Here is a 19,234-nt window from a genome sequence, read left to right as displayed (position 1 = left end):
TCTGTTCAGATTTGGCATAATAATAAATCTTGCAACTGTGGGGTTTCTGTGATCAAAAATAGTGGTTTCTAGGCAACTTCATGGGGAAAAAAAACGGTTTACCCACAACGTCCACTGAAAGGAAGTATTTTCCTAAAGATGATAAATTTTTTAATTGCCAACTCTAGATGCAGTCAAAAGACAAAATGAGGATTGTTTTTAGCAATAAGAAGGATAATTTTTTTTCAATGGCAAGCAGATGTAATGCTACTGTACTGGTAGCTCTCTGTATAAATCATAAGGAAACAGCCAGCATCTGCATTTGCCTTGTTCATGCCACAGGGGATCATCATCATTACTGTGGAGATAACTGAAAGAAAGCAAAAGCTTTCTGCTGAGATTCTAAGAGAATTCATGAAATATGGAAATTTACTGGGTGAAGAAATAGAGCCATGTATTTTCGTTCCCTGCAATCACTTTAACAATTATCATCTTTTGGGGCTTTTTGCTTCTTTCTTTCCCATCCCTCTCTTTTATGACATAATCACAGAGGGAAACAATATCTCATCTGGGGTTGGATCTGTGTCGATCAAGAGACAAAGATTGTGTGAAATCTGGGGAGCCTTTGAAATCTTTGAAGCACTTTGTGAGGAATGATCTTGGTAGCCCCATGGGGTTGGGGTGCTTTGGCAGAATTCAGGTTCACCTGCACACTAAGGATTCTCAGTCCCCTGGGTCTGTGGGGAAGTGACCATGGCAGGAAGGAGTGCCAAGCTGTGCGTGTGCAGTAGTAGTCCACCCCAGGGTAGGGGTGGACCCAGGGCTGCAGGTACCCTCCTGCTTTCCAGTGCAATTTGAGCCTTCTCTGCCTGAAGGACATCCCTGCTGCTGTCAGCATCAGCAGCACTGACACACTGCATGAATCCCTTCCTGGTGTGGCAGGTCCTTTCCCCTGCCCACATTTCCAGGATCAGTACACACATCTCTCTCTGGTGGAGGGTGTAGGCACACGCTTTGCGCCGGGTTTGGGTGGACTTAGTACTAGCACTGCATCTTATTTTGTTCAGACTGTGAGGGAAATGGGGTCTTCCAATGCTGAGCAGATACTTTCTTCTGTTCCTGGTTTATGAGGACCTGTTGCTCTAAAACTGCACCAGTATTCTGTATGTCCTGCTGTACTTGCTCTGTGGAAATAAGCAACCTGAGTGAAAATAAGCAATTGGGTTGACTCATGACTTTGTAGGTAATTTGGCTGAAAACACAGAACTGTGTATAACAGCAGGAGACTTTCCTCTCAGTCCCACAGACACCGACTGTCGTACCTCAGGAGCCAAACTCAGCCACCAGCACATCCATTGCTGTCTACTGGGCTGTGAACGATGGGGATACCATTGACTGCTTCCAGGTCTACTGTATGGAGGAGCTGCAAGCCAGCAAAGATGCAGGAGGTGTGTAAGGTCTTGCCTTTGCAATTGCAGGAGTCCTTTCTGCCCTGACCTGGGGTAAGCAGAGCGGGGAGGATGAGCCGCAGGGGAGTGCCCAGGAAAGGAAAGAAGAATGGCTGTGAAGACATCATGTATAGAACAAAAGATGGGCAATGGTGGAGGAGATCATGAAGAAGATGCTGTTTCTTCTCCTCCCCTTTGTCCCCCCAAATGCAAGATAATATCACTGTAAAGTCAAGGGCAGTTGTTTTCACCCATTGAAGTGCCTTTTCATGAAGAGGTCTGACTATCAGAGAGGATGTGTCCATGCTGCTCCATTGGTACTCATGGGGACTGCAAACAGAGTTCCCAAGGCGACAGGTTCATTGGGTTTTTGGGACCCTGCATGTGCTTCAGAAATATGTCCTCATTGAAAAAGCAGTGGGAAAAAGTAGTCAGTATTTCCACATGTAGACAAAGATTTTTTTCAAAATATTTCAAATGTTAAAAATTGAAATTTAGTAAAGGGAATTGAAATGCTCATTCATTAAAAAGCTCAAAATAGAACATAGTCACTTTTAGTGACCCGGCTCTGCACAAATCCATGTGTGCATATATATGCAGGCTAAAGGATATGAAAGGCTTTTTGTAATATGTCATTGATAGATAAGTGCTATTTAGTTCATTATGAGAAATTATTGATACAGAGTGGTGACACCAGGGTTGGTAACTGCTGGTTGCATCTCCCAAACCTGCAGTCCAGTAGGACTGAGGGCAGTAATCTCCCCTTGCCATGAATGGCATTTGCATACACTCAGCTCAAGGGCACATCAAAACCTTTCTGTCAAAAACGAGTCAGAGCGAAATATGGAGATCTTAGCTAGTGATAATTTCTGGATTTTTTAAATTGACTGGTTTTAATATGTTATTTGAGAGGCTCAGTTGTAAGCCCTATCAGTGCAACCATGAGTGTGATGTCCTGTGCACCTGTGTGTTCTCCTAGCCTTAGTGGAAGAGTACAGAGTGACAGTGAAAGAGAGCCACTGCATTCTGGAGGACCTGGAGCCAGATCGCTGCTACAGTGTGTGGGTCATGGCTGTCAATGGCACGGGCTGCAGTTTACCCAGTGAAAAAGCCATTTTTAAAACAGGTAAGTGCATACTTTGTCACTTGATTATTACAAGTTTCAGGTCCTTAGACCAATTTAGTCCACAGTGTTACTGACACAGAAGGAACTGCTTCATTTACCCCATCTGGCAGATAGCAGGCAGTTCATGGCCATTTCTTTATTTGCCAAGAGATAGTGGCATAATTGCTTCTGAGAGGAGACTTGAAGGCATTCAGATTTGAATGTATTTTCAGTGTTGGGCCACATGACTGCGGCATCAGGGCAGCACATTGTGTATCTTCTGAGTGTGTTGCAGTGCTCCAGGGAAGCTCTGGCAAAACCACCTGGCTGCTCCCTGCTGCTGCTCCCTCTCCTGCCCACTGTGGAGGAGATGGCTACATGTTTTGCCTCTCTCCCATCCACCTGAATACATCTATGTTGCATTGATTTAAGCTATTAGTTTTTGAAGGGAAGGACTGCTTTACTGAGTTTACATGATGTGTCTTGCTCAGTGGGACACAAATCTCAGGTGTGGCTGAGAGGCTCTGCTGTTGTTTAAGTAGTATAAATTGAGATGTGTAACTAGATGAGTATTGCTTATGAGCTTCACTTGACTGATAAATTTTTCTGAGCATTAATTTCTTTGATAATTTGTATTGACAAAACTGTTGCTTCTTGACTTAAAAGCAAGGAGAAGCATCCTTGTGTTTGAGGCCCTCCTGCCAGACAATTTTTTCAGTGCTACAGGATAAAAACAATTATTCCATTCCTGCAATCACAAATACAGGCAAGGATATTTAACAATTCATAGTAAAAAATTCTGTACCACACTGAGTTTCTTGTTGAAATCACTTGGCAGCAGCCATAGCTTCAAGCCTTTTGCTTAATCTACTAGACGGCAAATCTGTTGATAATTCTCCCTGATACTTAATTTGTGATTCATATTTTAACAAAGGTTATTTTCCAGAGAGCTTGAAGTGGAAATTCAAATTTTTGGCCTCAGCAATGCAATTGTGAACATGGTGCACACTTTCTGCCAAATGCACAAATAAAGATAAGTTATTAGTAGCTAAAATATCATAATTTAAAAAGAGGGTTTCACCTTTCTGAGACCATTATTTTTAAGAAATCTCTTTGTCTTTTGGTGTCACGCTCACCATATTTTTTCCTAAAAACTGAAGCCTTCAATGAAAAGTTAATTTACATGACTCTTTAATGGTTTCCTTCAGCCTGATTCTTTAAGAAAACAAATAAACTACGTCAAATATGGGCTTATTAAACACCTTCCCTCAAAGCTCAGTTGAACTCCCTCTGGAGTGCATGAGCCCCAGATGGACTTCTGGGGACACTGCTGAGCACTGACTGGTGCAAAATTGCTGCATTTCTTCAACAGCAAAGGCAGGGAATAGAGCACCAGTTCTTCAATGAGAGTCCAGCTGCTTTGATATGAAGATAAAATATTTCAACTCTTCAAGCAGCTGAATGAACTCAGAAGCAAGAATGTAGAATTTACTTTTAGTAATTCAGGTTAAAAATTGGCACATCCAAGAAAATAATTTGCTCTTATATGCAATTACAGGAACATACACATTAATAGCTGAACAAAGCTGTGACTCTTCCAGTTGTTGAGAACCCCCATAAAATTTCTCTAGTGGCACTGCACTTGTGGAGGTGTGCTACTGCACTGTAGCCTGGAGAGTTGTGGGGAATGCAGGTAGATGCTGCTCTGGCATCTCCCCAGAACCCCTGATGCGTGCTCCTCCACCTCCCAGACTCACAGCGTGTCCTTCCCTCTGCTGAGGAACATTCTGTTTCCAAACAGTATTTTCTGTGAGGGAATGATGCTGAAGGCAGGAAGTATCCCTGTACCCCCCTGACCCCTCCCCTGCAACTGATCTCCTGGTGATCTCCCTTGGAATCCTAAAGACACAGAAGTGAATGCATCTTCTGCTGTTGCTCAAAACCTGCGTGATTCTCACCCTGTTGGCTCTTTGCCTCTTCCACAATCACTTCTAGGAGTTCCAGAATATTACAATGAAATTAGATTTTGTATTCTAGCAGCAATTAATTTTTAAAATCTCAGAAGCCTTTTGTGGTATGCTCACTCCAGCTACTCTTTAGACAGATACTTTCAAATTACAGAAAAAAAAGCTTCATGTCCTGTGACATACATAGATGTAGGTATGTGTGTGAGCTGCTGAATGCAAGTATTAGGGGATTCATCTCTTAATTTTTCATTCTTTAGGAAGGATGCATTTAGAAACAATAATCAAATTTATCAGAAAAGAATTAAGTAACTATTGCTAAGGGAGCTACAAGGAGGTATTACCAGATGATGCTCTATCCACAAATTCACTGTTCTGCTGAATACGTATATTAGCTGCTCCTGTAGTAAAACATAAAGTAAATCTTAACCTGAACTGCTAACCTCCTGATTTTCACTAAACCAGGAAACTGGTAAATACTTGGGGGTGTTTTTCTTTCCTTTTCTAGTAACAGCAAATCATTCTTCTTAAAAACCAGAATGCATCTGGAATGTTTTCTGTAGTTCTATGAGATTACCTTATCATAAAATCATCTAATCCCTACTTTTGTTTTAGGTCTCCTATTTGGAACTCCAAAAGTAAAATTAATTTTTATGACCTTTTTTTTTTTTTTTAAATTAGTAACCTTTCTTCTAGAATTGGTATTAGGACTGTGTATGTGAGTTTCACAACAGGTCATAAGGTGTTTTCTGTAGCTATTTCCCAGAATGGGAAAAAGCAGGAGAATACAACTGATCCATTTTCAGTCTACAGTGTCGAATGTGCAGTTTCTCACAATAGCTTTTGATTAATTGCAGCTAGTGCATTATTTTACATTCAGTTTTCTGTCTTGCAGTTGGGCCTGTAGCTCATAAACAGAATCTCTAAAAAGGAGAAATTATAGGACCAAATTTTAGCATTGCAAAAATAACCAGGACATAATTAAACAGAAAGTCAGCATCTCCCTGTCATTTTTGCAGCAGCACATTTGCTTCTGATGCAGCTCCTGCAGGGACTGCTGAGGACAGGACTGAGGTGATGCAGGGAGAGCTGTAGGCAGTGCTGCCTCCGTGCTCTGCTCCTTGCAGATTGGCAGAAATGAGGAAACATTGCTTGAGGAAAGGCATAAAAATCTACCATTATAAGGATTTGACAAATGCACAGCTATTCACAATGACTTTCCCAGCATGTTTTTTTGTTTTGTTTTGTTTTCCCTGTAATGTACCCCTCTGCTATTTGAATACAAACAAGCAAAAGATCACTGCTGGATGGGAAAAAAACTATGGCGTGGGTTTTCAAGGAGGTGACTGTTCCTTCCCCTGCAAAGATCCCCCTCCGGGCACCCTCCTCGCAGTACAGCTAACGTGTCCTTGTGTCCCCAGCACCCGCTGTGCCCACCATCAAGGCCGAGGACTGCACCGTGTGTTGGGACACGGCCACTGTCCGCTGGCGTGCCGCATCCGTGTCTGCCGAGTCCTTCATCTTGGAATACTGCCGGCAGCACTCGCCGGAAGGGGAAGGTCTCAGGTCAGTGCCGCAGCCACTAAAGCCCCTTGGTCAGATTAGGCAGCCGCTAATGACCGTCCCCCCGACCGCGGGTCATTACGTAAGAGATTATTCTGCCTGCAGCCATGCAAGGAAGAAATCTGCTTCTGTGTGCTGAGGCATTTAAGGGGCAGGCACTAATCTGTGAGATTAGGGTGAGACATAAAAATACTTCCTTTTTATTCTGCTTAACCGGACAATCCCTTTCATTTGGGGCCAAAACCCTGGAGATGTTGTGCTGTCTGCAGTCAACCAGAAGTTGCAGGGCTGTGCTGGCCGGGGAAGCAATTGCGGCCCCGGGAGAAGGCAGAGCAGGGGCAGCTCCATGGGAAGGCGAGTGGTGGAGGAGCATGGCCCAGTTTGCTTTTTGGAGGACAGAAGTCAGCTCTGGGCACAGCAAGGGCGGCACGGGTGTCCCAGTAATACTGGTGACCCATCTGTGCTGTCCGGACGTGTGTGCAGATGCCTCCCAACACACAGCTGAGCTCAGTGCTGCCTGGCTGTGCAGGCATGCCACAGGGCTCCAAGAGTAGCTTTGAAACTCGGGGTAGTGGCTGTTTATGCCAGACCCTTTCTGGTTTCCCCTATGCTAAGCCTGTGCTGCATAGAGGAGAGGACAGGGAGGGATGTCAGCACCACTGAGCCGTGGAACTATGCACTGTGCGGAAATGCAGAGAAAGCTGTTGCAGAATCATAGAATCACAGAATCATAGAATCTTAGAATAGCCTTGGTTAGAAGAGACCTTAAAGATCATCTAGTTCCAGCCCTCGGCTGTAGGCAGGGAATTACATGGTGGTATGTCCTTGGGGCTTGGGAGTTTTTGTTTGTTTGCTTTTTAAAAACGGTGACAACAATATTCCAGCAAAATATAGTTGCAAAGGTCTGAGAAGGTTTGGGAGGTGGAGAGGGGTGACTTGCCATACAGGAATCTGTGGAAGAGCCTCAGCCCAGCTGCGGTTGTCTTTTTCACCTCCTGAGAAGCCTGATTAAGGTCTTCACTTATGGGCTAGTTAACATAGGCGTCACGGAGACTGGGCAGAGAGGGACGAGCTCCGTGAAGAGGAGGGAAGCGCCCCATGCCCTGCAGTCATAGTTAGTTAAGTGGACTAAAGCGATCATAGCTTTGTAGGAGAGAAGTACAACTGTGAAACTCTGCATGCCTTGCTCCTTACAAAAGTAGGCTGAAAACTGAAATTAAAAATTTCTGTGTGGGTGGGAGACTTTTTATCATGCAGTACCAGTGTGCTGCATTACTGCAGTCAAGGAGAGGTCTTGCCCAGTTCTCCTGCCTCCCAGAGGGACCTGTTCTGTTTTGTACATATTTCTTGAGGCCACCAGGTCCCTGTCAACCTGCCAAAGTTGCTGTTGGTCAAAGATAATGGAGCTGCTCCCAAAACATATGCTGGTTGTTTGCCCTCAAGTTTCTGTGCTGTTATCTGAAATTGACTTTTTTTCTCAAAACTAAACCAGACACTGTGCTGATTTCTGTAATCCATGAGCAAGGTGTCGGTAACAGCAAGTGTTTGCTTGTGTGGTGATAAATGTGGCAAAAAAGCTTCCAGAACAGACCCATTTGCTTTCTCAAGTGACCTTGTGTAAAATGTAACGTGTTTATAATTATACTGAGTCACATTTGGCTTTTTGGCCTTCCTGTCAGCAGAAGCTGGCCTTTTACTGAGACAAGTGTGAAAACTTCCCAAAGGACAAAATAATGAATTTTCTCAGAATTGCTATAGTTTAAAATTCTCTATTTGTAGAAGGGCTCTGACCTCTTTTTGTGTGTCAAAGACAATGTTTTGCCACTTACTTTCCCTGAAAACAATTTCCCTTTTTCTTTTTCCTAAATCAACCCCCTGAGAATAACCTGGAAATCTTCTGTAGTGTCACAAGTTGTTACAAGGATGTAGAAATTGTTTTTAATATTTCTGTTTAAGTTTTTACATAAATTTGTGGGTAAAAGAGCCCCCTGGTAGATGGAGAACTTGTATCCAAGGCCTCCAAGGTGCAATTTAGAATTAGAGATCAACTTGACTAGAAGCCAAGTAGCTATATCAGGTGGAGTAAAACTCTGACTCTATGCACACTCAGAATTTTGGTCTCAAATCTTGTAGATTCTTCTGGTTTTTTTCCCTCGAAATCTTGGAGTTTGGCCTTTGCAGGTTTCCTGAGCAACATTCGTCTTGGGGATCAGCTAAATGTGGAGCCCTTTCACAGACAGCCTGTGCCTTTTGTGCTTGCAGCAGCCCTGTAGCTAGGCAATTTCCCAGTCCTTAGGTGGGAGTTCAAACACATTTCTCAGCAACCCTAGAAGGTTCATTCAGTTGCTGCCGAGGGCACAGTGTGAAAGCGGAGGTCAGGGAAGAACATTCAAGAAAAGTCCTGGAGAAGGCAGCGTGGCCCCATCCCATAAGGCTGCTTTTGCAGATGTCATTCTGGAAGCTCACCCAAGGTACAGGATACTGCCAAGGGAGCAGACAGGGAGAAAGGTCCTCACTGAACAGCTAGAGACATGTGGTCTAAGCCAGCTGCCTGTAAACTTCAGCATGCCACAGAATCACAGGATGGTTGATGTTGGAAGGCACCTGTGGAGATCACCTAACACTCCTGATCAAGCAGGGCCCCCTAGAGCCAGTTGCCCAAGAGTAACTTTTGAATAACTCCAAGAACATCCTTGGAGCAGTCCCAGCTCCCCGGAGGGAGAATATGAAGCACATTTGGAAGTGAAACCTCACTAAAGGTTCCTTTCCAATCCTGTCAAAAACCAAAACAAACCAACCAACCAAAAAACCACAAAACCCCAACCAACGAAAAGATAAAATAACCAACCAACCAAAAAAACTCTAGCCAAATCTATGTTTTTCCCTTCTCCATTCTCTCTTCTTGCCAGCTTGCCACCTGAGGGACATGATTTCCTATAAAATCATCTTAAATCTTCAGCAAAAATGAGTCCCTGGCCTGCTGCAGTGGTTCTAAAGCTCCTTCCCAGGTTGAATCTTTTTCCAGAATCTTTCTGAGTGACGCTTTGAAATGTTTCTTTCAGTTTAAAGAGCTCTGCTATTTTCTCAGCCTCTTTGTGTTGAGAAGTCAATGGAGTTGTGGGTGGAAGATGGAAAGCTGTGAGAAATGTAGTCCAGGGATTAGGTATGTAGGCTGTTCAGATGGAAAGCCTGTGTGACATCATGAGAAATCCATAAGACTCAGGGAGGCAGAAATAAGTGCAGCATGTGGTGAGCTTCTGAAAGTGGATGTAACTGAATGTCATTCTCTCTGACGGTGCAAGACCGGCACTTCTCGGGAATGAAATTTTCAGTCTCCTTATGGAGCAAGTCTAATGCTGGAACAAGAGGAGCAAGTCTCCCTCCTCTTGCATTGCCCGCATTGCCCTCCTGGTAGCTCAGGAAACAGGGTGTTGGAAACACAGAACCTTCCTTCCCTCTAACTCTGCCATCATGGATAGCAGCAAGCAGGGGGTGTTTTGGTGACCTAATCCCAAAATCAGCCTGAGCTGGAACAGAGGAGAGGAGAGGAAAGGAAAGGAAGCATGCGGCACAGCTGGGAGCAAACTCTGAGCTATTTGCTCTCTATTTTTAGCTTCAAGAGCTTTTTTCCACTCATGGTGCACCCTTTCTATGTGCTTCCACATGTATCTTGAGAAGCTTGCATACTTTCACCCTAACTCCATATCAGTCATAGCAGCACAGCTCTGGAGGTACTGTTTCAGTGGGATCCTGGGGGTGGAAATGACAATTATAGCACAGAGGGTGTTGTGAATCATTGCATGGCATATCGTTTGCTGGGTTCAGGCGATATTAAAAAATATCCCCTAGATGTTGCTTCCTTTAAATAAATGAGGATGCTGATGAGAGAAATGAACATGAAAGCACAGATTTCCCTAAAACCAGAGAAATCACTGATTTAGCAGACAACTGCTACTATAATATAAGGTGAAGAAACATGCAAGTCCTTTTTGTTTAGCTTTAAATAGCATATACCTGATATTTGGAGATTGGATTTTCAGTCTCACAGACTCCTCTTACAATGAAAGGGATTGAGAGGAGATACTTAAAATATTTAACTTCAATGCTTCTTGACTTTCTACACACTAATTTTTGTATCAACGATACCAAGAAATTGAGAGGACAGTGCAAATAAGATAATATTTAATCTAAAGACCAGGATGCCTCATGCTTTGCTAACATTATTATTACATTTCAAATCATCTCTAAAGTGGGCAGGTGTATATAAGGTAGAAACTATCTGACATTAGAAATGTTGTAGGTGGACTTCTTTTTCTTTCAAAATTACAGTTCACTGCTTAAGGTGAGCTTGAGGAAGATCCATCTGTAATGCTTGTTACAAGAAATCAGAAATGAAACAGCCTTCCACCAACACAGTCAGGATGCATTTTCCCTCGCCTTCTCCTACACATAACCTGTATGCTGTAAGATAAGCACTAATCATACCTTCTCCTCATCCTTGCTTTTGCAGAGTCAATCTAAAGCATGATAAACTACTGCGATTTCTGGGGAGCCCTCAGTATTCACTCCCCCCCTTCACCTTGCCCTCTCGACAGGAGAGGCAATAGATAGCAAGACCTGTTTCTTCTTTGTAAGCAGCTTCTTTTGCACTTGGATCTGGTTCAGAATGTAGCAAATGAAATTCCTTCTTGTCAGCATATTCTGTTTCATTAGTTGGCAGCAGCAGGACTGTTTTTAAGCCTTAATCGTAGCTAAAATTGATGGGCTCTTATTCTTAGGCAGCTTAAAGCTGGCTGAAATAGATTACCAACCAGAGAATGCTTTTTGAAAATCTGATCACTGTTTTACAGCCCAGGTCTGCTTAAAGTCAAGATTCTTCTGTCTCACTATTACAACTGCAGCATGCTATTGATCTCTGATTTAAACATGCATCGAAATTCTAATTTGGAGAATTTCTTATTTGTAAGAGACCTAACTCTGAACTTTGATTGCTGACCTTGTTCTGCAAATGACTGGACCCAAAATGTTCTCTAAATACCTATGAGATATCTCTGGGATCCAGACTCCAGAATATGAATACCCCATGTCTACTTATTACACCACAATGTAACTGTCTAATGGAATTTATAAATGATTTTGTGTTTTATTATTTAATCATCTCATAAATAGTACATAGTGAAAAAGAAGATCTCCTAATTTCTTTGGAAGGATACTGACTTAGATGACCTTTTCCAGAAGACAGAAGAAGGAGCCATACACAGGGCATCACTGTGCTTAAGGCATGCTGATCTACATATTGCCACAGACAGCTTTCGAGGAATAGTTTAGCATATCTTCCTTTCATCTCTCTTGTAACTCTGCTCAAAACTCCTCTCTGGTGGTCTGTGCTTCAGATTCACATCAAAGATGTCAGTGTGCTGCTTTTAAGAAACAGATTGGGTAAGCCTTGCCTAGGAAGCATGCGTAAATTTCTTCAAAGCTCAGGTACCTACTTCTTTTCCCCTACCTCTGCTTCTATCCTGTTTTTCCTTTCTCTCACTTCTTTCATATTTGCCTCCTTTCTCAGTTCCCATCCTGTAGTTTTCTTCAATCCATCTTTTTTTTCTCTTGTCCCCTGTACTCAAGTCTAAAGAGCTCATGTTCTCATCAGTCAGTTCATCAGGTTACACCTCTTCCCCAAACCTTTCAGTGAGAAACAACTAGCCAGCCTGTTGTGCTGTCAGTGCCTTGCTGAAGTGGTCTTGTGGTCGGGCCTTGGCGAGTCATGAGCATGAAGCAAACCACGCAATTTCTGCCATGTTTGCAGCCACTTCTCTTTACTGCATCGGTTCCAGCGTTAATGTAACACGTTCCCCAAAAGCAGCATAGTCTTGTGCTGATCATGCCGGAGCCCCAGACTCTCTGAAATTCTTTTAAATTGAAAGAATAGGTCACAGAAGCACCCAGTGCATTTTCTTGATGCTCTCAATCACTTTTAATGAGAATTGTCAGTGCAAAATACCTGTTACAGACTAATAAGGATGAAGCACCAGTCTTTCCCCAAGATGCCATCCTCCTAGAAAGAGATCTCTGTGGTGTAAGCAGGAATCGGTGCATTAAGAGCTGTGAGATTTTTACCTCGATGTGCTAAGTGCAGCAGACGCAGGCATGTGAAAAATCCCGATGGATGGGCACTGATTATTCTGCAGTTTGTACTGCTCTCTGGTGGGATATATGCGTAAAAACAGTCACCCCTAATGAAGAGCAACGATCTGATCTGACTGCTGACTCGCTTGCCATACCTCCTCTGGGGTCACAGCAATTTGTGCTGGAAAAGGTAATCTGCTTAGTCTAGCTTCTCACAGAGGCACTGCTTGCAGGTGGCAGACCATCATGGGCTCCACTCTGAAACCTGAGGTGGGAGGGAAAGTGTCTTGTTCACTCTCCAAAGGCAGGTCTCCCATTCTTGAATTTAAATACTTGCCTTGTAGATTCCTAAAAGCATTTCTGGAAGGAAATTATACAGATAAACAGTCTTTACCTGCAGGCATACAATGCAGAGCATGTATATTGTCTGGCTTTGCTGTTATCATATGGGGCAAAAAATGAGGAAAATCAAGACCCACTGTGTGAGAACTTGTTAAGCCCATCTTTCGTACTGCTGTCAGTGTAGAAAATAAAATGGTATCTTTCCAACCATCCAAAATACTTTCACTGGTACTTAAAAGCACCTGTGAAGCAGATTATGTAGGTGCTGACTCCTGCTTTCTAGCAGTGTGTCAAGACACCAGGGGTACAGGATGTGAGGACTGGAGTTTTTGAGGCACAGCCCGGGGAGCATAGTCAAAGCAGGGCACTGTGTGAGGGCAGCTCCTCTGCTCTGCCTCCTGCAAAACTGCCCTGTTAGAGTGCATGGCACCACAACAAAAACAGAGTCCAGGCTTAGCTGTTGAAGGATTTGTGAGTGAGGGGTTCCTAATAAGAAGTTAATCACCATTCTGTGATGATTATATGATGAAGAGCATGATTTCTGTGCCACCTCAGATAAGGGTATCGATTCTTTTGGACTTGTATGTAGTATGTGCCCAGGTAGTAAAAACACAAGTGTATTCAGTGTCATGCAACTGAATTAATTAAAAGGTGGGTTTTTTTCTTCAGAAACTTACTCATTTTGTAAAAAATGCAGACTTTTCACAGGAGGCAGGTGAGGATTTGACTCTGAGCTGCTTAAATTTTATATGATGAATTATACTGCAAACTGAAGTGATCATTACACCAAATGACTGCACTGGGTGATAAGGTGGTGCAGGAGCAAAGGCCTCAAACTTCATCAGACAAAGTGAAGACAATCCCTCAAGTGAAATGCTGAAGCTCCTACATGACACAGTTGTCAGTGAAGACAGTGTTTGCCTTTCTCATTTGGATTTTCTGTATGTTGTCTCTTGTTTCAGTAGTAAACAATACTGTTAGGGGACTTAGCTGTTGGCATAAAATAGTCTTCCCTCATTTGGATACCTGCATACGTTTTAATGTATCTTCAACATTTGCAGATCTTTCGCTTGTATAAAGAAACCTGAACTGAAAGTATCCCTGGAGCCCAATGTGAACTATTTCTTCTACTTGAGGGCTGTCAACCCATTTGGGACAAGTGAACAAAGTGAAGCAGCTCTCATCTCAACTAAAGGTAGATCATAATTTCCTGATGTCAAAACAATGGGATGAAAGGGGCAAAGTAGCCAAACATTTTTCTATGGAAATTATACCTGAAGTTCCCAATATGGTTGTGACAAAGTTATTGAAGTTTTTATTTCATTAACTCAAATTTATATCCATTTTTTTCTGCTTAAAATTAGCATAATCAGGACTACTTCACTTGAAGTTTGTATATTTATGTATTTATGTCCTGTGTAAAACTGGTGTGACCTCAGAAGCAAAAATGTTGAATTCTGTCAGAGAGATTAAGTGATTAAGTATTCTTGAGGGATCTCAGTTTGCTTGAATCTGACAGAGCACAATCAGATAAAAGTTGTCATGACCTAAAGAAAGCCTCTCACAATTAAAACCTAATGGAGTTTGAGTGATGGGGAAGCATGTAAAGCAGTTTTAAAATATAATGGGTGATTCAAACTCCAAGATTTCCAGATAAATAGTGTTAAATTATGTATGGTTCTTCCAAATCAGCCTCAAAATTTGAATTTGCTGTTTTGAAAAGAGCAGTTAATTGAAAATTATTCAACCTTCTTACATAGTCTTAAAGACCTCTTTATCACCTAGCAGCATTTCTGAATATTAGACTGCTGCCCCAGCTTGGAAGACTCCTTTCATTTGCATCCAATTTTCTGTCACTCCTATCTGCCACAGTCACAGCTCTGTCCAGCTAAGATGGCCATAATTGTTGCTTAACATTTTATGATTCATCTCATGTTAATGTAGCCAGCCTCTCAGATCTGGTGTTTCTTTGTCATGAATTGTACCAGGAACTCGATTTCACCTGCTGAGTGACACAGCCCATCCTGCATTGCAAATCTCCTCTAATGCAACAGTGATCCACCTTCCTGAGAAAACCAAACTCATTGGGTGAGTAGCAGTATGATGAGCACAACCATTCTGTGGGGTTCAGGATGTATCCCTCACTTTAATGTTTTTGCCAATAGGCATCTTTCACATTACACTAATTTTGTAGATGAACTGAATCATTTTGGTCATGCAGCCCCTGGACTTCATGCAGTTGAACCCCCCTTTCAAACACTGCAACATCTCAATGAAGTCAGTGGTGGGATTGATGTAGGTGCTGGACAGAATTCAGTGTCACACTGAGGAATGGCCAGGAAGTCAAAAGCAGTGCTACCTACTTGGACTGCTCGATTTTTTCAGCCCATGGTCACTACTTAATTCATCAGAGTCTCAAAGCAATTTTTTGCTGCCCTGAAAAGGTCGGAGTTGCGGGTTTAGTTTTTAATACATTGCGGATAGAAGTAATCCATCTTCCATAGTTTGCTTCTCTCCTGAGGGCATTATTGGTAATGTTTTCCAAAGTATTTGTGGCTTTGGAGAACTAGGAAGTGCTCCTGGGATATGTTAACATGGTTGTACCAGGCTAGCTCTATCCAATGAGAACATTGCAGGGGGATTGACATATTGCTATCAGTCCCAGGACAAGCACAGGTCCACTTGTACAACTTGTGCCATACTGATACGGCTTTTTAAAAGGTGATGAGGATTTACTGGTTTAAGCATTTCTTGTTGCTGTTACCACTGAATGTACACAAGGTGTTTGTGACTGTGTTTACATAAAACCACCAGACTTTCTAGTTTGAGCAAGCCTTCAAAATTTGAGGTCCTTTAGATAAGTCCATCTCAGTGCAAAGAAGAAAAGACTCTCAGTTAAATCTTTGATAAAACCCTGCAGTTAGAACAACAGAGTGCAATTCATTGGTAATTTTACATGATGCTTCATGATGTGACTGAAAGAAATGCCACAATATGGTTCGTCTGCCACCACACTCTCTTTACTGTATGCCTCTTTGACAAACAGGTTTCCTTCAGTCCTGGGTGAACTGCTGCCTGCTCAAGGATGTCATTACTGGGAAATTGCTGTCTCTGCCTGCAGAAGCTACAGGATTGGGATTTGCTATGAAACAGTAACACAGAACAGTGTCCTGGGGTTGAGTGATACCTCCTGGTGCATGCGATGCTGTCCTACGCAAACCAGGTAGAGAGGAGTCAGTCTGGCTGCTTGGGAAGTTACTTGTCCTTCATGAAAATAAAGCTGGCCAGCCACAAGAATCATGAGAGCAGAAAGGATTCTTCTGCTTTCTTTATGCAGATTTGAGTAATAAGGAAAGGACATCTGTGTAAGATCTTTAGACCTCCTCTTAGTTTAAAAGGTCTTATAAAGCACCTTAAAATTTATCTCAAACAGATGATTTTAGCACCCTTCACCCAGACAGTGAATAAAACTTAAAGAACTAGTTTGTTGCTGCTCATATCCTGATTTGCTTCACTAAACCCCAGCACGTATATTTATTTCCATAAATGCAGCCTTTTTAGAACGTACTTCCATCTGCAGGAAATGTCAAGCCTTGACAGGGAATGTTTTCTCTTGCCTTGTCCCTCACAGCAATAGGCGCTTGCCTGCTGCTGTGGCAGGACTGCAGGGTGCTGGGGTAGTCTCTGGTAGCAGGCCAGCGCCACAGGCTGCTGGAGGTTTGTAAGGCACCACCCTGCTACTTTGTAAAGGTGCTCTTGATCCAAACAAGTGTGCTTTTTTCAGTGTGAAAGCCCATAGATGTATGAGCATAACTAGCTCAATGAAACATCTGAGAGGCTTTTTTTTCTAAGAGTCCAAAGATGCCAAGTGAAAAGGCTCATCAGGATGCCAGGGAGGGCTTGAAGCAATGCCACATTTGCTTTGCCTATGTACAGAGCAAAATGCTGTTGCCATGTGATAGGCTGCTGTATGCAGCCACCTGTTAATAGATTGAAATTAAGCTGCAGGTTATTTCTGGTAAATTGCTATGGGGAGGCTCATTGTATTCTGGTTTCCATTTTCCCACAGCTTTCTTTACAGATTTCTTCACACCGGTGTGATGAGTGATGTCCATGTGACGGAACACCTGGCCAGGATTGGCATCCTGTTGGATTACAGTAGTGGCAGGCTATTGTTCTTCAATGCAGAGAGAGGACTGTTGCTGTTTGCCATCAGGCACAAATTCACTGCTGCAGCTCACCCAGCCTTTGCCCTGGAGAAGGCTGGAGTGCTTACCCTGTGCACAGGAATGGAGCTGCCAGAGTTCGTGAAGCACAGCTAATCTGCTGCTTCACAGTTTCCAGAAAACTGACAAATACAGCATCAGGGGATAGAGAGAGGAAGAGGTATGCCAGGAAGGGATAGCTAGTCTTCACTGATGAATGCTATGTGCACAGCTCTCCTTCACATCATCAGTAATTGTAGTTACTGCTCAGACACATAATCACCCTGAGCCTGGAAGAAAATCGACTCCTCAGATGGAGCATGCACCTAGTAATACACAGAGCAGTACTTCTAAGGGGATACAGAAGTTTTGTTAGATATGATAGTGCTAGCTATCTTTTTAAAGTTAATTATGAACCCGTGTATGAAATAAATGCATTTCTCACTGCCAATACATGAAAGTTATTGTTTCATCATTTGCCAGGACAGCCAGAGCCTGAGTCCAAGATGATGTGCTTGGAAAATGTATAAAAATTTCAACAACTGAAACATGCTGCAGATTGATATATCCTGTGCCATTGTTTGCCAGTTCTTTAATGCACAAATTAAGAAAACTTGGACACGCAGAGATCCTGATGTTTGCAGAATGAGGGAGTCCCAAGCTAGCTCTTCATATCAGCCATGTAGAATCTGAGTATGCCACATCTACCAAAGCTGCTCACAGCAGACTAATGGCTACCCGACTGTGTTAGTAAATATCTGTGCTTGTGAATAGCTAGTCATGAAACACAGGTATGAGGAAACTTGATAGTAGTAGTAAAAGTCTTCCCTTGTGGTTTTCATCCTCAATTTGTTGGGTAAGTGGTTTTGAAAGTGAAAGGCAGATTGCTACACAGGACCTTGTGGATCACCACTTTTCTGTCACTGCTTTTTACCTGTGCTCTTAAAAATTTGATGCTCCTAATTTCAGATTTGTGTCCATTTTCCTGCATCTGTCTTGCTCTTTCCTGTTATCCAATGTAGTACCAGCACCATGACAGGAAGCTGCAGTGTTTCAGGGACACCAAAACAGGTGGGCTAAAATTGGTATATGACAGCATAGGAATAGGATGCTGATTTTTCCCTGTGGCTCTTTCAAACCATTTTTCCAAGCACTTCATACGTTGATGGTATGGCTGTCTTCCTGCCTGTCTCAAGGGCCAAAGGCCCACATGCCAGTAGTGCTGAACTCCAGTGAGTGCTGGGGGAAATTAATCTTAAAGCAGGCAGGCAATGTTTTCATGCTGTGCCTGCTCTGGAGATTTCTCCCTCAGGGGAGTCTGTTGCCAGACTCATTTTTGAGCTCAGCTGAAGAGCTGTACTCTCTGAATTAAAACAGGTTTCAGGAGTGTAACAGGGAGAGTTTGCAGCTGAAAAGAGGAGTTAAATGAGTTACAATGACGCTTCTGCTTTTTGTGCTCGGAGAAGGTGCCTGCTGCTGTTGGTTTATTTATGATTTAACACCACCAAGGCATGTGTTTTCTGCTCCAGTCTGCTGTATGTTTATCATCCCAGGAGAGCCACAGTCCAGACTGTCATAGCAGGCTCAGGCAAGCCTGAGCTTGGTTAAGGCAACACAAAGAGGATCCTGTGACCACTTATTTTAAGCCAGAGCTCTTTCTGGTATTTCAATAAAAGGGTGCCAGTTCTGAGTCCTTGTCAGGGAGAGAGGGGAATAAAATAGCAGGATTGTGCCCTGTTGGCTCAAGTGAGTGTTTTATAGAGGTGTGGAGGATGGTGAGAAAAGGTCCAGGATTAATTGGGAAAGAAAGACAGAAAGGGTATTGGGGGTAGCATTACTCTGAAGGCTGAAGAGGAGGAGGCGACAGAAGGTAGGCTGGAAACTCACACAAAGCAGATGGTGATAAACTAAGAGGCGGGTCAGTGGTGTCAGCAGGGTGTGTTCCTCAGGCTCCTGCAGCCAGTGAGCTCACCAAAGGTTTGACTACCTCCAGAGCTTAATGTGGTTCTTAGAAGTAAGCCTGGAATATCCCAGTACTGGGCTGGTATTACCTATGCCACTCACCCTGATCTCTGCCATTCCAAAAGTGGGATTGCTTCATGGTCAACCATATCAGTATGATATATTGACAAGGGGAGAGACAGTGATAAAAGGAGAACAAAATGACAGGAAATTTTCTGGATGTTTTCTTCAGTGAAGGCAAGAAACAATTGCCTTGTCAAAGGAAACTATGTATTAGTGGTTTTAAATAATTAGTGGTTTTAAAATGAAAAGTGAAAGCTTTGTCTATTGCCAGACATTATCATTCAGGTACTACCACAGCACCTGAGCTTGGCAAAATGTTTTTATTGGAGGTACCTACCTCATTCTTAGAAATATTTGGTTAATGTCAAAAAATGGCCTGTTTTTTGATGAATTTTATATAAGGTCCAGCTTTTAGATTGAGCAGTTTCAAAAAGTGTATTTACTGTTTATGTGAAAGCTGGGTAAGTTATTTTAAAA

General features: G+C 42.8%; 1 protein-coding gene across 1 annotated transcript in view; it reads left to right on the top strand.

Moving 5' to 3' along the window:
* CMYA5 (cardiomyopathy associated 5) overlaps positions 1–17,185 on the top strand; it is a 46,846-nt gene extending 29,661 nt beyond the window's left edge. The window contains exons 7-13 of the mRNA XM_069002384.1: positions 1,278–1,427; positions 2,407–2,553; positions 5,918–6,062; positions 13,589–13,722; positions 14,516–14,615; positions 15,574–15,750; positions 16,597–17,185. Of these exons, the coding sequence (XP_068858485.1) occupies positions 1,278–1,427; positions 2,407–2,553; positions 5,918–6,062; positions 13,589–13,722; positions 14,516–14,615; positions 15,574–15,750; positions 16,597–16,849 (1,106 nt within the window). The 3' untranslated portion in view covers positions 16,850–17,185. The remainder of the gene's footprint in view (positions 1–1,277; positions 1,428–2,406; positions 2,554–5,917; positions 6,063–13,588; positions 13,723–14,515; positions 14,616–15,573; positions 15,751–16,596) is intronic.
* The last annotated feature ends 2,049 nt before the right edge of the window (positions 17,186–19,234 follow it).

The sequence above is a fragment of the Aphelocoma coerulescens genome (assembly GCF_041296385.1).
Source record: "Aphelocoma coerulescens isolate FSJ_1873_10779 chromosome Z unlocalized genomic scaffold, UR_Acoe_1.0 ChrZ, whole genome shotgun sequence".
Lineage (NCBI taxonomy): Eukaryota > Metazoa > Chordata > Aves > Passeriformes > Corvidae > Aphelocoma > Aphelocoma coerulescens.
Note: the sequence above shows the minus strand (reverse complement) of the source record. Positions and strands in the feature narration are given on the sequence as shown.